Source organism: Narcine bancroftii, chromosome 9 (assembly GCF_036971445.1).
Source record: "Narcine bancroftii isolate sNarBan1 chromosome 9, sNarBan1.hap1, whole genome shotgun sequence".
NCBI classification, from domain to species: Eukaryota; Metazoa; Chordata; class Chondrichthyes; order Torpediniformes; family Narcinidae; genus Narcine; species Narcine bancroftii.
In genome coordinates, this window is record NC_091477.1 from 43,630,884 (window position 1) to 43,655,552 (window position 24,669).

At 37.2% G+C, this 24,669-nt stretch overlaps 1 protein-coding gene across 4 annotated transcripts in view; it reads left to right on the forward strand.

Moving 5' to 3' along the window:
• rab24 (RAB24, member RAS oncogene family) overlaps positions 1 to 23,767 on the forward strand; it is a 31,971-nt gene extending 8,204 nt beyond the window's left edge. For all 4 annotated transcript variants that reach the window (XM_069898919.1, XM_069898916.1, XM_069898918.1 and 1 more), the window contains exons 2-9: positions 1,288 to 1,498; positions 10,708 to 10,776; positions 15,918 to 15,996; positions 17,560 to 17,627; positions 17,999 to 18,098; positions 19,639 to 19,689; positions 19,938 to 20,000; positions 20,193 to 23,767. In XM_069898919.1, coding sequence (XP_069755020.1) covers positions 1,382 to 1,498; positions 10,708 to 10,776; positions 15,918 to 15,996; positions 17,560 to 17,627; positions 17,999 to 18,098; positions 19,639 to 19,689; positions 19,938 to 20,000; positions 20,193 to 20,260 — 615 coding nt within the window. In that variant the 5' untranslated portion in view covers positions 1,288 to 1,381 and the 3' untranslated portion in view covers positions 20,261 to 23,767. The remainder of the gene's footprint in view (positions 1 to 1,287; positions 1,499 to 10,707; positions 10,777 to 15,917; positions 15,997 to 17,559; positions 17,628 to 17,998; positions 18,099 to 19,638; positions 19,690 to 19,937; positions 20,001 to 20,192) is intronic.
• Positions 23,768 to 24,669: the final 902 nt, after the last annotated feature.

Genomic DNA, 24,669 nt, shown 5'->3' on the forward strand with positions numbered 1-24,669 from the left:
ATTGTACCTATCACTCCTGATGAAAGTGTTCTCTGGTCCATGATGAAGTACAATGCAAAGCATGTGTACAGACATAACACGTACATACAAGCGATACATATACACAGCATTATAAAATAAACATTATTAATAAATACTAGATTCACAGTTGTTTTGGCAGTCTCACTGCCTGTGGAAAGAAGCTATTCTTCAGCCTGGTGATTCTGACTCTGATATTTTTATATCTTTTACCCGATGGGAGTGGCTGGAAGATCCTGATTTTTTGCAAGTCCTCTTTAAACAACAATACTGATAAATCACATTGATTGAGGGAGATACGGTGATCCTTTTTGCCGCTTTTATCGTCCTGTGGATTGAACTCTGATCCGATACTTTGCAGCAATCGTAAACACTGATGCAGCCAGCCACGATGCTCTCGATAGAGCTCCTGTTGAAAGTTGGCAGGATGCTGGCCTTGCCCACCTCAGCCTTTGAAGGAAGTGCAGTTGTGATTGGACCTTCCTGACAAGTGAGGAGATGCATGTTCAGCACTTAAGTGGACTCTGAGGAACTTGGTGCTCTCCACTACCAAGCTATTAACGTGCTGTGGAAGGTGGTCATCCCTAGTCCTCCTGAAGTCCACAACCTTCTCCTTTGTCAAGTCCACGTTGAGACTTCAATTGTTATTCTCACAACATTTTATAAGATTTTCCACCTCTACTCTGTATTTCGAATCGTTGTTGCTTATAAGGCCAACTACTGTGTTGTGTCATCTGAAAACTTGACTCTGGAACTGGATCTGATGATGCAGTCGTGGGTTAGTAGCATGAACATGAGTGGACTGAGCACACAGCCCTGAGGTTTGCCACTGCTCAGTGTGATGGTGCTCAGTGTTCTGCTGCTGATGTGGACAAATTGTGGTCTTTCTGTTAGGAAGTCCAGAATCCAGTTACAGAAAGGAGTGTTTCATTCCAGTGAGCATAGCTTCTCCTCCAGCCTCTGTGGAATGATTGTATTAAACGCTGAGCTGAAGTCGATGAACAGCAGCCTGGCGTACAAGGTGTCATTCTCCAGGTGGGTCAGAATGGAATGGAGGGACAAGACTTATAGCATTTTGTCAGTGGAACTGTTTTGTCAAAAGGTGAATTGAAATGGGGTCCAGTCTCTCTGGGAGAGGTGCTTTGATATGTTCCATCACCAGACGCTCAAAGCATTTCATAATGGTGGGGCCAGTGCCACTGTTTAATAGATTATTTCATGCATCCATAAATATGGTTCTAATTTAACATTTTATTTCTTTCTCTTTAGGTGATGATATTCCTTTTGACAACGTTCCTGTTCTTCATGGTGAAAATAAAGTTCTCTTAACCTAACGCACATTACAGGCCGTAGAGGCCACAGAATGAGTGGACAGCGGGTTGATGTGAAGGTGGTAATGTTGGGAAAGGAGTTTGTAGGAAAGACTAGTCTGGTGGAGAGATACGTTCACAATCGTTTTCTCAATGGCCCATATCAGAATGTGAGTATAATCCAAACCAATGATGTTTCAGGAATTGTTTAATAGGGTGATGTTATTTGAATGATGGTCCAATTAGTAATATTTGGTTGATAACGCTAAATAAAATCCCAGTATGTGATTGATGGGGAAGTAAAGTTAAATAAAGGAGTTAAGTAATTAAGTAATGGAATGCCTCTTCAAAAAAAATGTACAAAATATTAAGTGACATACTTGGTCACATAAGCATTTAGAGAAATCTTAATGGGATTTGTGAATTTTAGCGTAATGGATGGTTGATGATAGGTGAGGACTTGCTGGAATGACTAGCCTGTTTCATTTCTGGCTCTGTAACTCAAATTGTTCAAAGTTTGTATCTTCTTTCTTTGGCTTGGCTTCGCGGACGAAGATTTATGGAGGGGTAATGTCCACGTCAGCTGCAGGCTCGTTTGTGGCTGACAAGTCCGATGCGGGACAGGCAGACACGGTTGCAGCGGTTACAAGGGAAAATTGGTTGGTTGGGGTTGGGTGTTGGGTTTTTCCTCCTTTGTCTTTTGACAGTGAGGTGGGCTCTGCAGTCTTCTTCAAAGGAGGTTGCTGCCCGCCGAACTGTGAGGCGCCAAGATGCACGGTTTGAGGCGATATCAGCCCACTGGCGATGGTCAATGTGGCAGGCACCAAGAGCTTTCTTTAGGCAGTCCTTGTACCTCTTCTTTGGTGCATCTCTGTCTCGGTGGCCAGTGGAGAGCTCGCCATATAACACGATCTTGGGAAGGCGATGGTACTCCATTCTGGAGACGTGACCTACCCAGCGCAGTTTGATCTTCAGCAGCATGGATTTGATGCTGTCGGCCTCTGCCATCTCGAGTACTTCAATGTTGGAGATGAAGTCGCTCCAATGAATGTTGAGGATGGAGCGGAGACAACATTGGTGGAAGCGTTCTAGGAGCCGTAGGTGATGCCCGTAAAGGACCCATGATTCAGAGCCGATCAGGAGTGTGGGTATGACAACGGCTCTGTATACGCTAATCTTTGTGAGGTTTTTCAGTTGGTTGTTTTTCCAGACTCTTTTGTGTAGTCTTCCAAAGGCGCTATTTGCCTTGGCGAGTCTGTTGTCTATCTCGTTGTCGATCCTTGCATCCGATGAAATGGTGCAGCCGAGATAGGTAAACTGGTTGACCGATTTGAGTTTTGTGTGCCGGATGGAGATGTGGGGGGGCTGGTAGTCATGGTGGGGAGCTGGCTGATGGAGGACCTCAGTTTTCTTCAGGCTGACTTCCAGGCCAAACATTTTGGCAGATTCCGCAAAATAGGACGTCATGCGCTGGAGAGCTGGCTCTGAATGGGCAACTAAAGCGGCATCGTCTGCAAAGAGTAGTTCACGGACAAGTTGCTCTTGTGTCTTAGTGTGAGCTTGCAGGCGCCTCAGATTGAAGAGACTGCCATCCGTGCGGTACCGGATGTAAACAGCGTCTTCATTGATTATGTTTAGTTTGTATAGTGCCTTTGAAAATCTCATAAGTTGTTTCACAAGAGCAAGATCAGACACGGAAAAATAAGTTTCTATAGGTTGGCACAACATCATCGTCTGAAGGACCTGTAGTGCTGTGTAATGATTCTAATTGTAATTCTGGGCCATTACTGCAATTATTATATATCCTGTGTGGGAGATCAACAAGTGAAGCATCTAGTGTTGAAACAAGGTGATTCCTTTCTCCTTTTCATGCTGCAATAATATGTAAGGAAATTGTTGCTTTGTTTGCAAATCTGTTGCACTGCAGATTCTGCTTTCATTTCTGGTTGCCTAGAGTCCACGTTTACAAGAATATGCTCAGCATGGAGGACATCACGTGATGTGGTAAAGACGGGAAGCAGAGTCCAGTCTCTTCTGGAGAATGGATTTTAAAAAATGAAAAACAACTTTTATCAATCCAACTTAGAAGAAAACCTGCATTTAAACTTTACCAGAATGTTACCAAAGAAAAACAAACCTTCATTAATAACCTCCAGGGTCCAACAAGTCTAAGATGGCAGTCAGGAGTAGAGGCCTGCTCAAAGGAGGAAGCCTGGGGGTGAGGCTAGGCCCGACTGCTGTTTAAGTGGTTTGTCTGCTGGGGTGAGCGGTGGTGCGTCTTCATTGCTGAAATGAACAGACGTTGCTGAGGATGAGCTTGAGCCTATGTGTACAGGCAGACGCATGGATGAATTGGTTGAAGGTATCGAGGTTGCACGCACCACTAGTGCTACTGAAGGAAGACGACAGCAATTCGACCCAGAAGAGGAGTCTGACAATGAGAGTGAAGAAAATTACACAAGTTTGGATGAACAACAAACTGTTACAGCATTAAAAAATATGGAAAAAGAGAATTAAGATGTAATGAAGATTGTATTGAAGATGTAATGAAGACTGTATAAGAAATAGATAGTTTGCAGAAAGAAATAAAACATGGGGAAAAAATGGACATATTATTCCTTCTGCTAAAGTTTTCTAATATCAAAATTGTTGGTTTTAAAGAAGGAACCCATACCCAGGAATGGTTGCCTAAGGTTTTGGGTGAGGAAAATGTTGGAGCACATGGGTCCCTTATGCCCCTTCCTATATTTAACCAAAAGCCATGTTCTGTATTGATTAAATGTTTAAGATAGCGGGACAAAGAAAAAATACTCAGCGCAGCACCAAAGGGAACAAAGTCCAGAGGAGGACCATTGGAATCCGAGGGAGGCAAAGTATTGTTCTATTCAGATATAAGTGCAGCATTGTTGAAATGCAAATGGCAATTCAACCCAGTAAAAAGATCCCTTTGGCAGAAAGGATATAACTTTGTACTGCACCATCCAGCAACTCTGAAAATTATAATGCATGGTAGTGAAAAGAGATTTTCAGATCTTCAAAATGCCACAGAATTTGTGAATCAATTGCCAAGATTGAAATCGTGTTATCAACTGATAACATTTTAAGAAATGTTTTTTTTCTTTTTTCCTCATTTCTCACATATAAAGAATGAAATGTTATTACTTTTGGAGTACGCTGGGGGACTAGGAACAGTGGGGACCTGACTTCTGCCACATCCCATAAAATGGAGGGGGGTAGTGTTGTAAAATGTATTATCAACACTACTCTGGGGGAATTCTTTATTTCTACTTTTCTTTTCTTTTTTCCATTGGGATTGTTGGAGACCATGTGTTTTGCCCCAGAGGATAAGGATTGATCAATCTATGAGGGGGAAGGCGTGGATGTGGAGGATAGGAAGGGATAAAGGACTTGATATGATGAACCTCTATAGAGATGAGTCACAGTGAAATTTATAAGTTTTAATGTTAATGGCTTGAATGGACAATAAAAAAAGGATATTGACCCATTTTTAAAAAAATGGGGGATGACCTAACCTTCCTTCAAGAAAGTCACGTAATTGAAATGGTACACTGCCAGATATAGTCAGAACCCTGGACCCGAATGGATTTGTATGCTCTGAACACTGATGATGAAAAATGTATTAATTCAACTTTTTTCATATTGACAGATGCACATAAAAACATCTTAGTGGGAGGAGATTTTATTTTTTGTCTGGATCTGTTTCTAAATAAATCAATAAGGGCGGTTGTTAGGACAAAGGTGGTGCAAGCTACCTTGGTATTAATTGAATTTAATGGATGCCTGGAGAAAATCTCATCCAAGGGAGAGAAGGGCTATTTTTTCTGTTCTAATAGACATGATTCCGACTCTAGGATAGATTTGTTTTTGACATCAATTCTTAAACTACAGGGTAGGATCGTGGAGGCTGAATATAAAGTGAGACATTTATCAGATCATTCACCTCTGGTATTAACAATTTCAATCCTGGACAAACAAAAGGGTTCTGAAGAAAAACATAGATTACTTTTTAATAAAAAGCTCAAGTACAATACATTATAAACATATAAGACAGAAAAAGCTACATTAAGAACTAAACAAAAGTACTATGAACTTGGGAAAGAGCGCATAAAGTCCTTTCTTGGCAGTTGAAAGCAGAACGGGTCTCAAGAACAATCAATATGGTCAAAACAGATACAAACCGTAAGAAATTGTTGAGGCATTTAGACAATTATATTCTAAATTATATCAATCAGAATCTCAAGATATTAATAAAACTTCCACTCAAATGCAGATGAGTTCATTACAGGTCAGCAAGTCTCTGGGGGAGGATGTGTTTTCCACCCCCTCCCCCCCCACCCTGAATTTTATAAAAAAAATTTATGGAGGTGTTGGATTAGGCAGTTGAGACACATACTCTCCCGCAATAATTTTCAATGTCAATGATTACAGTGATAACTAAAAAAGATAGAACCCACTGAAACTATAATCTTATAGACCTATTTCATTATTGAATCCAGATTATAAAATGATTGCCAAAGCCTTGGCAAATAGACTGGTGAAATCGCTGCTGAAATTAATAAATATGGATCAAACAGGCTTTGTGCAAAAGACAGTCTGCTGATAATGTAAGCAGCCTGCTTAGTATAATTCATTTGGCCCAAATGAGAGGTGATTTTGAACGTATTTGTGGCCCTTGATGCCGAAAAAGCATTTGATAAACTGGAATGGGATTTTTTAAATTTAAAGTGCTGGAAAGATTTGGATTAAGGCATTATATTATGAATCTAAAGCCAAAGTTATAGGTAATGGACAAATTTCTCCAGCATTCCCATTAACTAAATCTTGTAGAATAGGATGCCCACTATCTCTAGGACTTTTATCTTGACTATAGAACAGTTAGCCGAAGCAATTTGGTGAGTTCCAGATATTAAGGGATTCAGGGTTAACCAGGTGGAAGACAAGATTAATTTATTTGCATATGATATATTCATGAATTTGACAGAACCAGTAACTTCATTGCATAAATTGTACTTAAAACTGGAAGAATATGAAGAAAGTCTCGAGTTGTAAAATAAATTGGGATAAAAGCAAAATTATGGTGGTAACAAATGGAGACTAAAGTCAATGTTAAAGATGTACTCAATTTAAATGGCCACTAAATGGGATTAAATATTTGGGGATTAAAACAAAATAATTTACAAAATTTATACAAATTAAAGTATCTCCCCTTTAAAAAAAAAGTTGAAGATTTGAACAGGTGGATGACTCTGCCAATAACACTGGTTGGTAGGGTTAATTGTGTTTATAAAAAAAATAAAAATAAATAAATAAATAAATAAATAAATAGATAGATTGATACATTTCCAAGAATACAATATCTCTTTCAGAAACTACCCATACCATTGCATCAGAGGTTTTTTTTTCAGGAACTTAATATATGTGTCAGAAAATTTATTTGAAATGGTAAAATGACTAGAGTCTCCATAGAAAAATTAACATGGAAATATAAGCTGGGAGGTTTAGAACTCCCAAACTTAAAAAAAAATTATTGGGCAGCCAAGACTAAATTTCTTATCTCCTATTCAATGGAGGAGATGTCTTCATGGGTGAAAATAGAATTGCATAAAGTGGGAGAGAGGATAGCAGAGGATTTTGTATATAAATAGGATTCAAAATTAATATCTGGTGAGAAAGAAGCCCCCTTGTTCAAACATATAATTAATATTTGGAGCAAAATAAATTGCCATGTGGGGGCAAGGTTGTGGGGGGGTGGGGGGGGAAGGAAACTATCTCCAAAAACACCCCTGACTCAGAATAGACTGAACGTTAACAATGGGTAATAAAATTTTAGATACTGAAAATAGATCAGGTTTTTTTAAAAAACATTATTTATTCGTTCAAAATACAGATAATAAGTAACATATATAACAATAAACAAAGCATGAACATTAAATTATATATATATATAAAAAAAGAAAGAAAAAAAGGAAAGAAACCCCCCCTTTCAACCAACTCTCATAAGGAGAGCCATAAAGAAAAGAGAAAAAAAATAAAAGTAAAGCATACATATTAAAATCTAGTCAATATAAATCAAAATGTAAATATTCTGAATATAACAGCCACCTATTAATAAATAAAACTACAGTTATCTGCAAAACATGTAATTTTTTCCATTATTAAACAATATTTCATCTCATTATGCCATCTATTAATATCAATCATATTCGTATCTTTCCACGTACTAGCATACATTTTTTTGGTACAGATAGCGCTAGATACACAAAAGCAAATTGAAGTTTATCTTGTCCCAAACTGCATGAAAAAAAATTCCAACAGCGTTACCACATCTAAAACACAAATCTGATTCCTAAAGACCATATTTTTTCAATTTTTCAGGTATTAAATGTAATTGATGTAAAAAATTCTAATTAATCATCGCATAACGTGCATTTATCAGTCTAGTTACACTATCATAACAAATATCTGACCAATCATCCTCGGAAAAAATAAAACCAATATTGACTTCCCATTTACCTTTAGATTTATCCCAACCCTTTTTATCCATACCATCCTGTAATATTTGAAACATAACTAAAATATAACCCTTCTCTGGTACCCTCATAAGAAAAGTCTCAAATTTAATCATTTCAGGTAAAATCATATCTCTACCGAACACATGTTTTACCAAAGATCGAACTTGATAAAAAATATGCTTGCGCTTAATCGGACTGTTTAAACCCCGAACATTAAAAGTAGCAAACTTCAACTTTGACATATCCACTAATATTACTAAAAATTAATAATATCAATATATAAAGACTCAGATCAACGTAAATAGGCCCTCCAATAGGAGAAAAAGAAACCACAAATTAAAGTCTAAATAAAAAAATTTTAAAAAAAGATAAAAGGAAAAAGAAACCACCCCCCAAAAAAAACTACCAAAAGGTAGTAATCCCTAAAAAATAGATCAGGTTCATCGAGGATTGATATGAACATGGGAAATTTATGTCATTTGAACAATTTAAAAAAAAAAAACAACTATGGTATTGCTAACAATACAATATTCTGCTATTTTTAGTTAAGAGCATACTTGAGGGATAAACTGTGCCTGACAATGGCTCTATCAAAGTGCAATGATAGGGAAACACAAAGAAATTTACTTCAGCAATGTATTTATTACTTCAAATGGGAAGCCCCAGTCTAGATAGAGATTGGAAACTGGTCTAATTTATGCCAGGACTGTATGACAAACACAATAAATGTAAGATATAGATTGGTGCAATATAATTTTTTTTTGCATTAACTATATTTCACACTGCAAAAATTAATTAAAATCAGACATTTTGGTTCATTGCTTTAAATGTGGGAATTTAAAAAAAACAGACAACCAAGATAAGACGCTTTTATCAAATTATAGGAATTCAATTTCCACAGAACCCAGAACTATTCTTACTGGGGAATATTTCCGGTTTAAGATGTAAAATGAGGTTGTCCCATCTTCAAACAATTTTGGTCAATGGTGGGGGGATGCCAAAAAGAAATGGGTTCAAGCCAACTTTATTTCATTTGATTGAGTTAATTTTATATCCACCTAATTTGTTTTTTTTTATATAGTTTATGAATATTTAAATTTCCATGCATGTATTAATATCCAGATACAAAGGATAATTGTACATGTCACATCCCCTGAAATCGCACCAACCCCTTTCCCCAAATAATAATTCCCCAAGAGGAAAAAAGAGAAAGAAAAAAGATAGAATATAGTCAAAGAAAAGAAAGAAAGAAACCTGTTTACCAAAATATCACCACCAGTCAACTTTGTCCTTTCAATATTATTCATTTACTTAGCAAGGTTTTGTGAGATGTAGGAAAAACCCTTTTATAAATTAATACCCACAATGTGCAAGTATGGGCACCAAATTTCCAAAAAAAAGTGTCACATTCCTTAGATAATATGTAATCTTTGCAAGAGGTATACAATTATGTGTTTCCGCAGGCCATCTTCCCATTCATAAATGGGAATCTGATTTCCATGTCATTGCATTTTCTTGCAAGTGCTAATGCAATTTTCACAAATTCCTTTTGAAGAAAATTCAATTTCAATATCGCCAAACACTAATCTCTTGTCTGCACCTGAAACATTTATCAATTGAAAGCAGATCTATCACATTTAATTTTTGTTGAGTAAGATGTAAAGTAGTTGATGTTTTAAAAAAAATTATATTGAACCAATCTATATCTAACATTTATTGTATTTGTCATACTATCATAGCATAATTCCAACCAATTTTTCTCCCCAATATTTGTATTTAAATCTGTTTCCCATCTCTGACTAGATCTATGAATTCCCTGCTTTTGCGTTTCCTTTTGCAATTATGTATGCATAGCAGAAATAAATTTCTTAATTTCTATTGCAAATCAAAGTTTCTATTTGACTTCTTTCAGGCAATAACATTGTTGGACCCAATTTATCTTGTATTTATTTGATTTTATTTGATAAGAACAAAATATTGTATTGTATTCCATATTTTTTAATTGGTCAAGTGACATTATATTTTCTCCTTCATAACAATCTGCTATATTTCTAATTCCTTTAGAGAACCAAATATTAAGAAGTTTATTGTTCATTGTAAATGAAATGTCTATTTTGAGTCAAAGGCATTTTAATTAACCCAGAATTCCTCATTCCCATTTCATTATTTACTTTATTCCATGTGTTGATCAAATGCTTCAACAGTGGTGTATCTTAAAAGTTTTTAAATGTTTTGATGAGTTTCTGAATGGCAGAAACCAGCTCTCTCAAATGCCTTCTGGGTGGGGGCCCAGTCAAGAAAGACACACAGCTGGAGTCTGGCTTTTGAGTAGACTACTCAATGTATGAGCTGGTTTGGATAACCAATAGTGAGGGAACTCAGAAAACTGTAAAGTCAGTGGAAGATCTTGGCCTTTGAGAAACTTGAGGTTTTTCTCTCAAAATTGCATCCCTGACATTTTGGTTTCAGCTAAATTAAGACGCTGAGGATTGCTGGACTTTGGATACTACAATGGAACTTAAACGCAAGGGAAAAAAGGAAGCATCAAATCTCTTCGGACTACTCAAATATAAAATTTCAAATACACCTTCAAGGGAACAGAATGTTTTTGCTCTTTGCAACTAAGAATGGTACCAGCGAGATGGTACCATTGATCTCATACACCATTGTGTGGGGTTCATTAATTCCATGTGCTTTGTATATAGTTCTCACAGGGATAGAAATTTCTGTGGAAAATCTGTGTTCAGTTAAAGAATTTTGAAGGTATTATTAATGAACAATTGTAAATTCTATTGCAATGGTTTCATGAAATGAATCTCTGTTTAGTGCATTGGCTTCTGTTTCAGACAATCGGGGCTGCATTTGTAGCCAAGCTCATCCATGTTGGTGAAAAGGCAATCACACTTGGCATTTGGGTAAGTTCTTTACTTTGAAGCTCATATGGTCAATGAAGCGATTATTTGGAAAAGTGGGTTTATTAGAAGAGTGAAAATCTTGTTGAATGGTTGTCTGTGGTTGATTAGCTTATCCTGATGGGGTAATGTTTATTGTATTGATCCTGCTTGTTTCCTTCATCAGTAGGATAAATGTAACAGAATTCTTTGAACATGTAACAATTTAAATGTATGGTATTTCAGCTTGTGTATATTAATTCTTTTGAATAGAAATGTGATGATTAGAGAAAATTGAAAATGTATGTGTTATACATGTCAGGAGTTTCCTTTACACTACAACATTAAAATGTAAAGTTAAAGTGTTCACACCATTTGGAGGAAGGTTGACAAATTGATAGCGCCAAAAGGAGTAAACAAATGTCCTTTCTAGAAACATGATTACATGGTGATCAAAGCTGGGAGCTGAATGCTCACAGAATTTCAGCATATTGGAAGAACATAAAAGTTGAGATCAGTACAGTGGTGAGAAACTATCTTGGTTTAGCGGATGCTACTCTTGGATTCAGAGTATGAGGGAATGCAGATGCTGACATCTGGAGCAAAAAACAAACTGCTAGGGAACCTCAAGGCTGAAGCAACAGCTGTGGAGGCAAATGGATAGCTGATTTTTAGGGTGGAGATCATTCAGTACAGAGGGAGATAACCTGTATGAGACAAAAACCCTCCTCCTTTATCTCTTTATACTGGCTATTTACCCTCTGATGCAGTTTCTTTAGCTTGGCTTCGCGGACGAAGATTTATGGAGGGGGTAAAAGTCCACGTCAGCTGCAGGCTCATTTGTGGCTGACAAGTCCGATGCGGGACAGGTACATCAGCAGGAAAAGACAACTATTCCTAGAATTAAAATCAGTTTGGGAGACTGCAAAAGGCACCAACTAGTGACTATTGGATATGACATAAGTCAAGAAGTTAGAAATGCATACAATGTGGCCATCTTGGGTGAACTTCAGAATAGGTTGGGCAGCACCATGGTGTTGTCTGAAAACCAAGGTCAGTTCTGCTCACAGGTGCAGTTTTGTGGAGTTTGTGCTTCTTTCTGTATCTGCATGGATGCCCCAATTTCTTCCCAAACAACAAAGACACGTTAGCTGTTCATTTAACAGGCATGTGAAAATTGCCTCTTCTGTAGATGAGTGGTAGGAAAACTGATGGGAGGTTGTGGGTCGTATTACTGGATGTGTACGAGAGAATTGATTGGGCAGAAATAAATGGATGAATAGGTTTGCTCTGAAAACTGGCACAGACTCTGGGCTGAATGGCTCTCTTTAATGTCAAAAACAAATGTGAAATATGAAATTATAGACTGAATATGTCAAATTGGTAGGAATAAGGGAGGATGAATGCATGGAATAGTTTTTAAGTTGATATATTGTTGGAACCAACCATGGAAATTGCTTTTTTAGATGTTGTTTTGGGCACTGATAAAGAGTAAATAGATGATCATTTTGTAAATGAATTTTCAGGGAAGAATGATGATAATACAATAGTATTTAATATTGATCTTGAGTGTTGTTGAATCCAAGCTTGGATCTTAAATCTAAATAAAAGAAACGATGAAGGCATGAGGGGACAGTTGGTTATGGCTGACTGACTGTTGATCTTTACAGAATTGACAATGGATAGAAGTGAAAACAATTTGCAAAAATGTGTGTTCCTTTAAGGAAACAAAGACCCATCAGTCAATGAGGTTTATCGTGAAGAAATAAAAAAACAAATGGCATTGAATACAAGAGAGGGGCTTACAAAGATGCTAGAATTTCAATTTGACTGTGGATTGGGGGAATTTTATAACTCAACAAACATTAAAAAAAATTGAAGGTGCAATAGAATATAAGAGTAAACTGACAAGGAGCATAAAAATGGAGTGTTATGAGCTTCTAAAAGGATAAGACCTGAGAGGGCAAGAATTGGGTTGCTGCAGACAATAACAGAAAAGGTCCTGAGTAATGTTGTTTAGGTCACAGCCTCTTGGTATATATATCGATAATTTGGTAGAAAGGCCTCAATATCCAACTGTGTCATTGGATTCTGGATTTTCTCACCCCCAGACCCCAGTCAGTACAGATTGGCAAGAACTTCTCCATCAGCACTGGAGCACCACAGGGGTACTACTTAGCTCCCTTCTCTGCTTGCTTTACACCTGTAACTGTGGCTCGGCACGACAACATCATTTACAAATTTGCTGATAAACCGCAGTAGAGTGCTGTATAAAAAGGGGTGACGAGTCAGCATCTAGAAGAGGGATTGAAAAATTTGCGAAATCAAGTTCAAGTTTATTGTCATCTGATTGTACAAGTACAACCCCAACGAAATGGCGCTCTCCAATCCTTGGTGCAAAAACATACAAACCCACATACAGACATCACACACATGCAGACAAATGAAACACGCGCAGATTATATATACATTTATAAAATTAAATACATTATGATAAGTTATTGAGCCTCAGAGTTTGTATGAGTTCTTCAGCAGTCTTACTGCCCATGGGAAGAAGCTGTTTCTCAGCCTGGTGATTCTGGTCTGATGCTCATGTATTTCTTTTACGATGGGAGTAGCTAAAAGATCCTGCATGTCGGTTAGTGGTTCTCAACCTTTTTCTTTCCTCTCACATACCACTTTAAGCAATCCCTATGCCATCGGTGCTCTGTGATTAGAAAGGGATTGCTTAAGGTGCTATGTGAGAGGAAAGAAAAAGGTTGAGAACCACTAACCTACATGCAGGAAAGGGAAGGTCTGGAATCACTGCTCTAAATCCAATTGTTACTGAAGTATTTTGCTTGAGAAAAATTGTCATTGGCCCATTTCCTTTGGAGCTATGAAACCATGCACATAACGAGTCAATTAGGTAGAATTTACATTAGGTACAGTGGTTTTCAAACTTTTTCTTTCTATCCACATACCACCTTAAGCAATCCCTTACAAATTGCAGAACACCTATGGCATAGCAAATACTTAAAGTGGTATGTGAGTGGAAAGAAAAAGGTTGAGAACTACTGATGTAGGGTTATTGGGTTCTTCAATAATTTTGCAAGCCCTCTTCAAACAGTGATCCTGATACATCAAGTTGATGGGGAGAGGGAGACCTCAGTGATCCTCTCTGCTGTTTTTATGGTCCTTTGGAATCACCTCTGATCCAATTCTCTACAGCAACCATACCACACTGTGATGCAGCTGGTCAGGATTCTCTCGATGGAGTTCCTGCAGAAAATTGATAGGTTGGTGGCTGGTAGCCTTGTCTGCCTTGGCCTTCTCTGGAAGTGAAGTTACTGTTGCACCTTCCTGGCAAGTGAGGAGATGTTGTGTATCCAGGAAAGTCCATTCTTAAATGGATTCTGAGGAACATCATGCTCTCCACTCTGTCTACCACAGAGCTCCTGAAGTCCACAATCATCTCCTTTGTCTTGTCCATATTGAGACTCTGGTTGTTATTCGCGCTCCATTTTGTGAGGTTTTCCACCTCTATAGTGTGACTTGTTGTTACTTATGAGGCCAACTACTGTCGGGTCATCTGCAAACTTGATGACTCTGTGGAGCTGGATCTGGAGTTGGAGTCATGGGTCAATGGCATGAAAAGGGCTGAGCATGTAGCCCTGAGCTGTGCCACTAATTAGCGTGATGGTGCTTGACATTTTGCTGCAGACTCCGACAGAGTATGGTCTTTCCATTGGGAAATCCAGAATCTATTTACAGAGCTGTAGCTGGGTAAAAGTTGATAAAATGTGCTTGCTCAGGTTGCTAAAGTGCTATTTGTATTCAAACCTTTGACTTGGGTGAGAGATCTACTAAATTATTATTTTTGTAAATCCCTGTTCTGTCTTTAATGCTCTATCCAAAGTATAATTATAGCCAGGACTGCCTTGCAAATAGAGAGATGAAACTACTCATGAGACTCCAATTGCAAAGTGATAATGCAATATTATTATTTGGGAACAAGCAGACTCAACAAAACTAAGGTTAGTAGAGGGTGAATAATTATGGGAGAGATTTGGTGCCAAATCCAGTTTCCTTTCTGGCTGCATACAGATAGCAAGCAGCACCTATCTCTTTTTTTAAAAAAACATTTTCTCACACTAAATTGGAGGAATTTTTTTTTTCTCCTGTCATCAAGGAAATGAATAATGCCCCATAAACTAAACATAGAACCAGGGATAATCCTGATCTGTAGTAGTTTAAAAAAAATTGCAGTAGTAATTATGCAAGGAAGTACTGGTTAAATTGATTTAAGTCTTAAGCTGTAGAGTTCAAACCACATGAGCAGTACCCCTCTGGTTTATAATTTCTTCTTGCCTCTTTTGAATGGATTTTTGTGCTCTACTTTATTTATTTCTGTGAGAGAACAGCAGTTCTGTAATAAAATTGAATTGATGCTCGAGTTGGTGGAAAGAAATTTACTGACAGTAAATTTACTTGGGTTAATTAACCATCTACTTAAAATCCTTCATGATAGTCTTTTGCCCACCATCCATGTTTCTGTCCTGTGGAATAATATATTCCTGCTCCATCAGTGACTTTTATCTTCTTCCTTAAGGTGGTTATGATCAGTACAATGTCTGATGGAGCAAGAAAACAACTTGCCTGCACTAGGATTTTTTTTGTCCTTGTATTGTCCAAGTGGAATAAATGTAACATGATTAGCTGGCATGTCTAGCTGTCTTTCTTTTCAATCTCTTGCCTAAAGTAGGGAACATTTTGCCAGTTTTGTGCTAGAGAGGCAGAACAGTGATGCAACCAGCAGAGTAGTGAGGTGCCCCAGCTTCAATTCTGTCCTTGTGTGGTGTCTGTGTGGAATTTGCATATTCTCTCTGTCACCAGATGGCTTTCTTATAACATCCCAAAAATTTATTTTTGGTATTGTAAATTCCTCCTTGTGTTGGTGACTTGACAGTAATGAGGGGAGAATGAGATTGTCTGAGCCAGCATAGATTCGAAGGGTGAAATGGATGTCTCCTCTAACAGAAGGAGATGTGAGACATAGATATTCATGGCCGAGATCAAAAGCCTTTCTTCATAAAGACTTGATGGTTGCAAAATAGTTGGGTTATTCAAAGATACTTTGATGATTTGGATATATTTTGCATGTTTAACTTTTGTTTTCTGATCAGGACACTGCAGGGTCAGAACGGTACGAAGCTATGAGCAGAATCTACTATCGGGGCGCCCGGGCAGCTGTTGTGTGTTTTGGTAAGAAAGATGCCATCCATGCTATACTACTTGTAGTTCACTAATGTGGAAAGCTATACTTTGTAGAAGACAAAGACAATAAATAAATCTTGTGGTTTGATTTATTTTAATCATTATAAACAACATAAATTTAAACCTTGCAAAACAAAATCAGCTGCTGTTCAGTGGTATGGTTTGCCACAAATTTATTCAATTCTAACCAATATCTGATCTTACATACTTGCATTTCTAACACATTGGATTAAATCTTTGATCAATTGTAAGGGGTATTTTAAACAATAATCCCATTTTAAAGTGTTCCTGATAGGCCTATTGTGTGCTAACATCATTGCTGTAATGGAACACTGCTGAAGAGATGGATCATGTTGTATTCATCTTAATATTATCAATGTAAGGACACACATATTGGTTTAGGGCAAGGGTTGGTCTGTTAGGTTAAAATAATGCTAACTGCAAAGAAAATACTGAAAAATTATTTAAAACTTCCAGGATATCATGGTCAAAGAATTAACTTAGATTTTTGGACATTTGTGTTCTATTGGAAAAAGACAAGCCTGGACAAAACAAGTACATTAAATCTGCTACATATTATGATATTGGAAATGAGCAGGGTCCAGAACATAGAAAGAAAGATTGAAAGGCCAAGTTACTGAAGCAAGCATGAAAGAATTCTATACCATTAGTATAAAAGTACCATACAAAGAATAGTTCTGACTGCAAAAAAAAGAAATCAAGAATGATCTATCATCCACAAAATGGAGCAAATCATGGACGAAATGTCATTTTGAAAGGAATAGGGTTAAGATGGCTCTTGAAATTGCTCAGTGGCAAGCAAGTCAGAGTTAAAGCACATCATGTGAGTGGTTTGAGAGATAGGGAATGACCCAACCAGCAGTCAGAAATCCTTCAGTCAATGGAATATAGTAGAAGAAAGAGAGACTATTGATCACTCAAAAAACGAGCCTTGAAGATTTGATGAACAGCCTGTACCTTTAATATTTAAGTACCTGTATTACTACTTTAAGCAACTTCATAAATTTGGTATATTTTGTTGTAGTCACAAACAATCCCCTTCCATGAAGCTAAATTAAATATTGCCAATTCTCATGATGTTAAAGGATTCTTTCCGCAATATTTTCCTATGGTAGGATTGTTGAAACTATCAGTATGAATTATTGAAGTTTACTGAACCAGTGAGGGAAGAAACTGTTAAACTTTGTCTCAAAATGTTGATTAATCAATTGAGATAGAAGACTAACACCGTTATCTCAAGGTTCAGAATGTGCCTACAATATAACAATTCAAAAACTTCTTTGTTCACTTTCAGATGGAAAAATAAACCTATTTGTTTTCTTGGCCTCTTTCCCCTTTCCTTCATCTTCCCTTTCTCTGTAACTTGAGACTTGCCTGATCTCCAACATTTCCAAATTGATGACTTCTGCAATGTTAATCCCAGTTCTTTGTTCTCAGATACCATCCAACCTTCTTGTTTCCAGCATTTTCTGTTCTTATTTAAGATTTCATTTTTGCTTTGGATTGCTAAATGGGTTTCCTATCTTCCAGATCTAACTGACAGTAGCAGCTATGCAAGGGCCAGATTCTGGGTGAATGAAGTCCAGAACTGTGAAGAGGTGAGATTTGTAATACTGAGAAGATTGCTTTAATTGCTGGTCTGCTGAATAACTTTTGTTTTGACATTGCATTATGAATTAAAAATTATTTTTCAGGAAAAAATGTAATAAGGAGTTTATAGACTGGGTTTGTTTGGGGATTTTGTTAGTGTTTTTCCCATTTTATCTGTTTGGGTAAAGGTTCCATTGATTAGTGCTATGAGTTCTATCTACTTAAGGATTTGGTAAATAGATTTGTTGCATGGGCTCTGCATTGCCCATTTAAAGTTTGAGTAGTTTGTAGTAAAGGGGGTCCCCTCCCCCTTTTTCCCATTTCTCCCCACCCCCACCCCCCCTCTGCTCTTGATTTACAATTTTTTTTCCTCTTTCAGCATTGCAAAATCTACTTGTGTGGAACAAAAAGTGATCTTGTGCAGAATGATCGTAATGCCCGGGGAGTTGATTACCATGATGTTCAGGATTATACAGATGGTAAAAAAAATTTGACTTTTTTCAAGTCATTGAACTACATGGTCTTAACAAGTTAATGTTATTTCTTGGATGAAAGCTAGCAAGGAAGCAGACAATAAGGCCCTATTGGTAAAAGTCTTGAAATATTCAGTGTGGATTGGCTTTGAGAGCAAGAGTAAATATTTGAACTTCAAAGTTCATCTATTGGGCAAAAGTGATGAAAGGAAAACTTGCCTTTTGCACCTCTCTGATACCTTTCCAAGAATAGTTCACGTCCAATCAAGTACGAAATCTACTCATTCTATTTAACTGCAGCCAATTCTATACATAAAGTCCAATAAGAACACTGTGAATGATGATCATGTAAGGTGTAACCAAGCAAGGGAAATAAGTTGTTGAGTGGTAAGGAAAAAAGAAACTTTGGAGTGTATACCAACCGTTCCTTAAATATAGCAGGCCAAGTCTGTAAAGTGGTTAGAAAGATTAATTTTCTTTATTAGGTGAGACATAAAATATAAACGCAGAAGGGTAGGCTTGATTTGTGTTCATTGCTAGTCAGGCCGTAACTTAAAAACGGCCTTCAATCCGATCATTATTATCAATGGAAAAATTAATTTGCACCAAATACTCTTTTCAGTGACCCCTTCAAAAAGGTTTCCCCTCCAGAATGTGCTGAGTTTTTCCACTGCTTTGTTTTTGTTTCAAATTTACGACAACACTTTTTTCCCCACGAAAAGATGAACTTTAATATATTGGTAATTTGCATAGCACTTGTATATAAAGCCGAACTTTAATACATTGAGATGGCTAAAAAGATTTATTCCGCCCTTATTAGGCTTGTTTAAATGTGTACTTTGAAATGGGGTGTAAGGATGGTCAAAGTTCAGATTTATTGTCAAAGTACATGCATGGCATCACATACAACCCTGAGATTCCTTTTCATGCAGGATAGGCAGAATCTCTACATATTGGTAATGCAAAAATCTACTCAGGAAAAGATGCCTATACAAAAGAGAGAAATATAAACCAACTGCAATACAGGAAATAAATAAGAAATAATATTCAAAGTAAGAGTCCTTAAATGAGTCTCTGATTGAGTTTGTTGTTTCGAGCCTGATGGTGGAGGGGTAGCAGCTGTTCCTGAACCTAGTGATATGAGTCTTGTAGCACCCATACTTCTTTCGTGATGGTAGCAATGAGAACGGAGCAAATCCTGGGTGGTGTTGGTTTGCTGCAGCTCTTTGACAGCAGCGTTCCATGTCGATTTTCTCAAAGGCGAGGAGAGTTTTGCCTGTGACGTACTGGGCTGTGTCCACTACTTTTTGCAGGGCTTCCCACTCCGAAGTATTGGTGCCCCCATACCAGGCTGCGATGCAGCCAGTCAGCATATTTTCCACTACACATTATACACATCTGTACAAAATGTAGCAATTTCAAATGTAGCACTACCCTTTATAACACCATACTATGGGATATTTATCAGACATTCCACAGGCATCATCCTGTACTTCCTGATATATTCTCTCTGGTTTCTCATCACTGTGCAATATCTATCTTTTAGAGATCAAAGCCAAGCTGTTTGAAACCTCCAGTAAGACTGGTCAGAATGTTGGTAAGTTTTTTCTTTTCTGCTTATAAATATTTCAAATTGTTTCCACAGTGGGCCTACCCCAGCTCCTCCCATCTTGCCACTCAACAGAATTCGGTGGTAGTTTTGATAGGCAGTGGTTTGTTGGAGTTTTGAAATGGAGTGGAATATTTTATAATAGGGATGGACTATTTTTAATGAGGTGGTGAATCAAGTGGAGTAATGGAAGCTATGGGAATGTGAATGCAAATCCTTTCATGCTTTTATTTCAGATGAACTCTTTCAGAAAATAGCAGAAGATTACGTGAATATAACAGCTTTCCAGGTGACAATAGGTAAATGCTATGGCATGATCTGCTGCCTGTAAGGATGTGAGTGAGTAGTGGTTTGGGGTGGAAGTAAATTCTGAAAGGGAAACTGTGTGTATAATATATGGTGTGAATGTGATGTCAGTCATTGTAAGGTCTGGGATTTTCAAGGTGTATCTATAATGGGTCTCAAGTTCTGTCTGTTGTCTACTCTTTTAGAAGATGAAGCTGTGAATTTGACTGAGAAGAAGAAATCGCACTATTTGTTTAGCTGTTGTCACCAATAGCACTCAGTGTGCCAAAATTTTGAGGAATTCTTGCACAAATTCCCTGGACTGAATCACCTTATTCAAACTGTTGGAATATGCTTTCAAGAAATCTGAGGATCGATCCATGTAAAGTGACTAATGGGCAATGTCGTGTCCAAATGACGTCTCTCCTTTCAACTAAAGTGACATTTTTGCTGGAAAACTACGTCTTTCAACTTGCTGTGGAGTCCATCTCTGGATAACAGCTAACTGGACAACATTTTATATTTTAGAAAGTTGCCAAGATTTTGTGTGTGATGTACATTTTCTGCCTTATTTAGTGGTAATTTAATTGTTTAATGAACAGTGGCAGATCTCAGGAGGATTCGGCACACCAAGAAGATGTCCTGACTGTCTTGCTGCTTCAAAGGCAACTAAGTTCTAGGACCTATATTTCCACTTCTGTCCATAAAATTTCTGGGTATTTTGAATGCACTGCAATTCTGTTTATTTTTGTTTCAGAGACTGCTTTGCAATGAGTACTGTTCAAGAATTGACCATATTAGTATTGGATCTTGACAATGGCAAGTAGCTGAGTATGATATGTTGCACTGAGGATTAACTTTTGGTTTGTGCTGTACTTCCTTTAGCCAGTTTTTCTACACGTTTTCAAACAGGAGAACAGCTGTGTTCCTGAATGCTTGGATTTCTGGACTTGTTCTTTGGATGGAATTTAAAATGGCATATGCTGCTTCTTTATAGTTAGTGAAGAGGAGGAGGTGGATACTGCCTGTGGTGGAAATGGTGTTTGTAGAAAATGAGGTGCCAGGCTTTGAGGACGATGATTGCAGTGGACTGCTGTGTAGTTTGAACAGCCTTGTAATCTAGGAACAGGTTTGATAGCCTTTATTAATTTTTTGATATCATGTGTGATTCCCACTTTTTACAGGTAATAACCACCGTCACAGAGACTTGAGTCAAAAAATGTTTTTCCCTCACTTACGATCATCTTAGTTATGGTTTGTATTCAGAGAATTTAAACATATCTGGCATCTGTCTTTCCCTGTACCATTTGCCATTAAATAGTAACAAAATACTTGATGTCATTTGTTGGATACTCATAACTTGTCATGCAGAATATTTTTATAGACAGAAACACTTCTTATTATCTGATGATATTTCAAACCGACTCCTAATGATTGGTTGCTTTATTGTGATATAGTTTGTTAAAAATCCTTCATTTTCTGACTCTTCCCAATTTTATTATTCTGCTATTAGGATAGCTTTTTGTTTCATGGAAGTTGCAAGGCCATGTGCTCAAGCAAAATTTGCACTTCCTTCTTTTGATGAAGCTTCCTGATTTGGTTGCTGATCTGAGCACGCAGTGTTCACAAAAGTATGAAAGTTCCTTGTCCTTAAATTAATTCCCAAGTTGATCTCAATATGATGTACATTTTAACAATGGAGAATATATAATAGGAGGAAATATTCCATGACCCAGTATCCTGTCCTCTATATTGGAAACAGTCTTTAGAGATGTATGAAAATATTTTTAGGTTCAAATTCCGTGTTACTTGGAGCATAATGAAAGCTGAACAGGTGAAACACCCTTTAGCATTGTAGCTGAGATTGTCCTGCCTCGTTGAATAACTATGCTGTCTGTACTCGTGTTCAAATATGATTGTGATTAACATGGTATGCATATGATACTTTTGTTTCTGGAAATGTTAAAATTGCTAAGGGTTCTTTCATAGAGCTGGGAGAGAGAACCAAAGCACAGGTATAATCCACTGTTAGTTTCAAAGCAGTAAACTGAAAATATAGTGTCAGATCTTTAAAACAAAGACTTGGGCTTGGCAAAAACTTAAAGCAAAATATTAGTGTTTTTTCTGTAGGGGCAGATGGCCATTTTTTTTCAAAGGTAACGAGCATTGCCCCACTATTGTTAGGATGTTTGATCTAAAAGTAAATGGTGGTGGTTGAAATTTAACATCAGAAGCAGTGAGGCAGTTCAGGACAACTCATCTTTTTTTCTATTTTTAATTCATGTCAAGGGTGATATATTAGAAATGGAGGGCAGAATTTAAAGGTTCTGGAAAAGTATAACTGAGACGTTGCTTTCTGATCAAACTCTAGTGTATTGTGCATGTCCAAAGCATAACTGTGCTTTGTGGAAATCCAATAATCAGTGCTGTGAAGTCTGTATAAACTTAAAACCAGTTCATTCAGTTGTAAACGCTATCATCTCTATTCAGTACTGACCATTTTGATTGTCGCATCAATTGTTTCTTTCAATGTAAGAAAACAATTAAATGTACAAGGCTCCAAAACTACGGTATAATTCAAAGGTGACATTATTTGTTGAAATGGTTTGTATTGTTTTTTTTTGCATGGTAAGACTTCTGTATGTTTGGTTACAGTGGCTCTGCAGTTACTTTCCGTGGGCTGCAAGGCTGTCAAGTTGCTTCACATAATCATTAACATCTGCACAATTAGGCTCTGGCCATAGGATGAATTGGATGGAGTTCTTATCGTGTCAGAGTTTAAGCGCAGCTGATACATTCTGTACTGATTGAAACTGCTGTCCAATTTCAGAATGGAAGGACCCCTTGGAGGATTTGCTGCCTGCTGTTAATCTTGGTCAGTCTTGGTTTAATGATGCTTGTTTGATTTCCCACATCGTTCCTCTGTACTCCTATGTTTTAAGTTGAAATCTGCATACTACATTCTGCAAGTTTATAGAATTAAGTATTTGGTATTATAGAATAGTATGGATTTTCTGTACTCTCTGGACATGGTATGCTTCTCTCATTTATTCTTGTATCACAAAGTAATCCTATTGGAGAAAAAAAATATTTGCTGTAACTCTGGGGGAAATGAATAGTATCTAACTATTTATAATTTGCCACAAAATACCCAGCACAATGAGAAGGGTTTTTCTGTGGAGACTTGGAATGAGAATTTACATTTATATAGCACTTTTCTTGTAAGGAAATTCACGCTAATTATTGTATTGCAAAATATTTCCAGCAATAACTGGGGTACATCTGATGCCCACTATTGCTAGCACATTAAACTCATTTGGACGAGCAGGTTAACTTCATGATGATGTGAGGATTTACAGGCACCATTTCCAAAAGAGCAGAGAAAGCTGTTACAAAGATTCTGTTTCATGTGATTGCAAGTAAAGGAAATTTCTTAATTGTCCCTGCCATGTGGAAATTTTTTGTTTTGTTACCCTTTACTTCCTATAAATGCTATGTGACCTGTTGAGTTTCTCCAACACTTTTGTGTTTTACCCAGTTAACATGCTAAGGATTTTGTATTGCAACTGAAGATATCAGATTCAGCTAACAACTTAATTAGCATGTTAAGATTGGAAGCCATTAACTTAAAATGTTAGCACCTGCAAAGATGAGAGAGGTAGCAAGAATGCTGAGTATAAGAAATGCATTTTCCTTCTCTGTTTGATTTATCTAGTATTGAACATGAATACATCTGAAATAATTAGTTTGGAAATTAAAACTGAGGGGTACTGATCTGAAATGTCTGTTTATTTTTAAACCTTTCCACAGATGCTGTGTGAGCTACTTCTGTATTTCAGATTAAATTTCCAGCAATTTTGTAGTAAAATGCTTCTGTATAATTTGGAAATAACATTCACTGATTTTTCTCAAATAATGAAATTTTGGCATGTCAATTCAGACATGTGGGTTCGAAACCAGTAGTTTTCAAACTTCAAAGGAAATGGGACAATGAGTATTTTTCTCAAGCAAAATATTTCAGTAACAGTTGGGTCTAGAGCAGTGGTTCTCAACCTTTTTTCCCCACTCTCATAACACTGTCATTCCTATTGCCATAGGTGTTCTGTGATTAGTAAGATGGTCTGTGAGTGGGATGGGAAGGTTAAAAAACCACTGCTCTAGACCCAATTGTTATGGAAATATTTTGCTTGAGAAAAATTGTCATTGGCCCATTTCCTCTGGAGTTATGAAACCGTGCACATAACGAGTCAATTAAGATCAAAACAGTGATTTTCAAACTTTTTCTTTGCACTCCCATACCACCTTAAGTAATCCTTCACAGAGCACCTATGGCATAGGGATTACTTTAAGGTGGTATAGGAGTGGAAAGAAAAAGTTTGAAAACCACTATTCTAAACTTATTATCACATTCTGATGATGCCTATTTGTGAAAGGCAGATTTAAAGGCAATTGAGTGACAAGAGCTTTGTTTTCATTTGGTGTAAATTGAACTAAGTGCAGGAGCCAGGAACTCAATGACTGGTGACAGATTTAAAGGTAGGTTAACCCAGCAGTCACTAAAGGAAGGGAGGTCAAGTGGAGCAGCCACTGTGGAGTGGCCAGCATGTTTTCAAATTTCTTATCATTTGTCTGTATGTGTACAACCAGACAAAACAATGTTTCTTTAGTCCTTGGACACTGGCA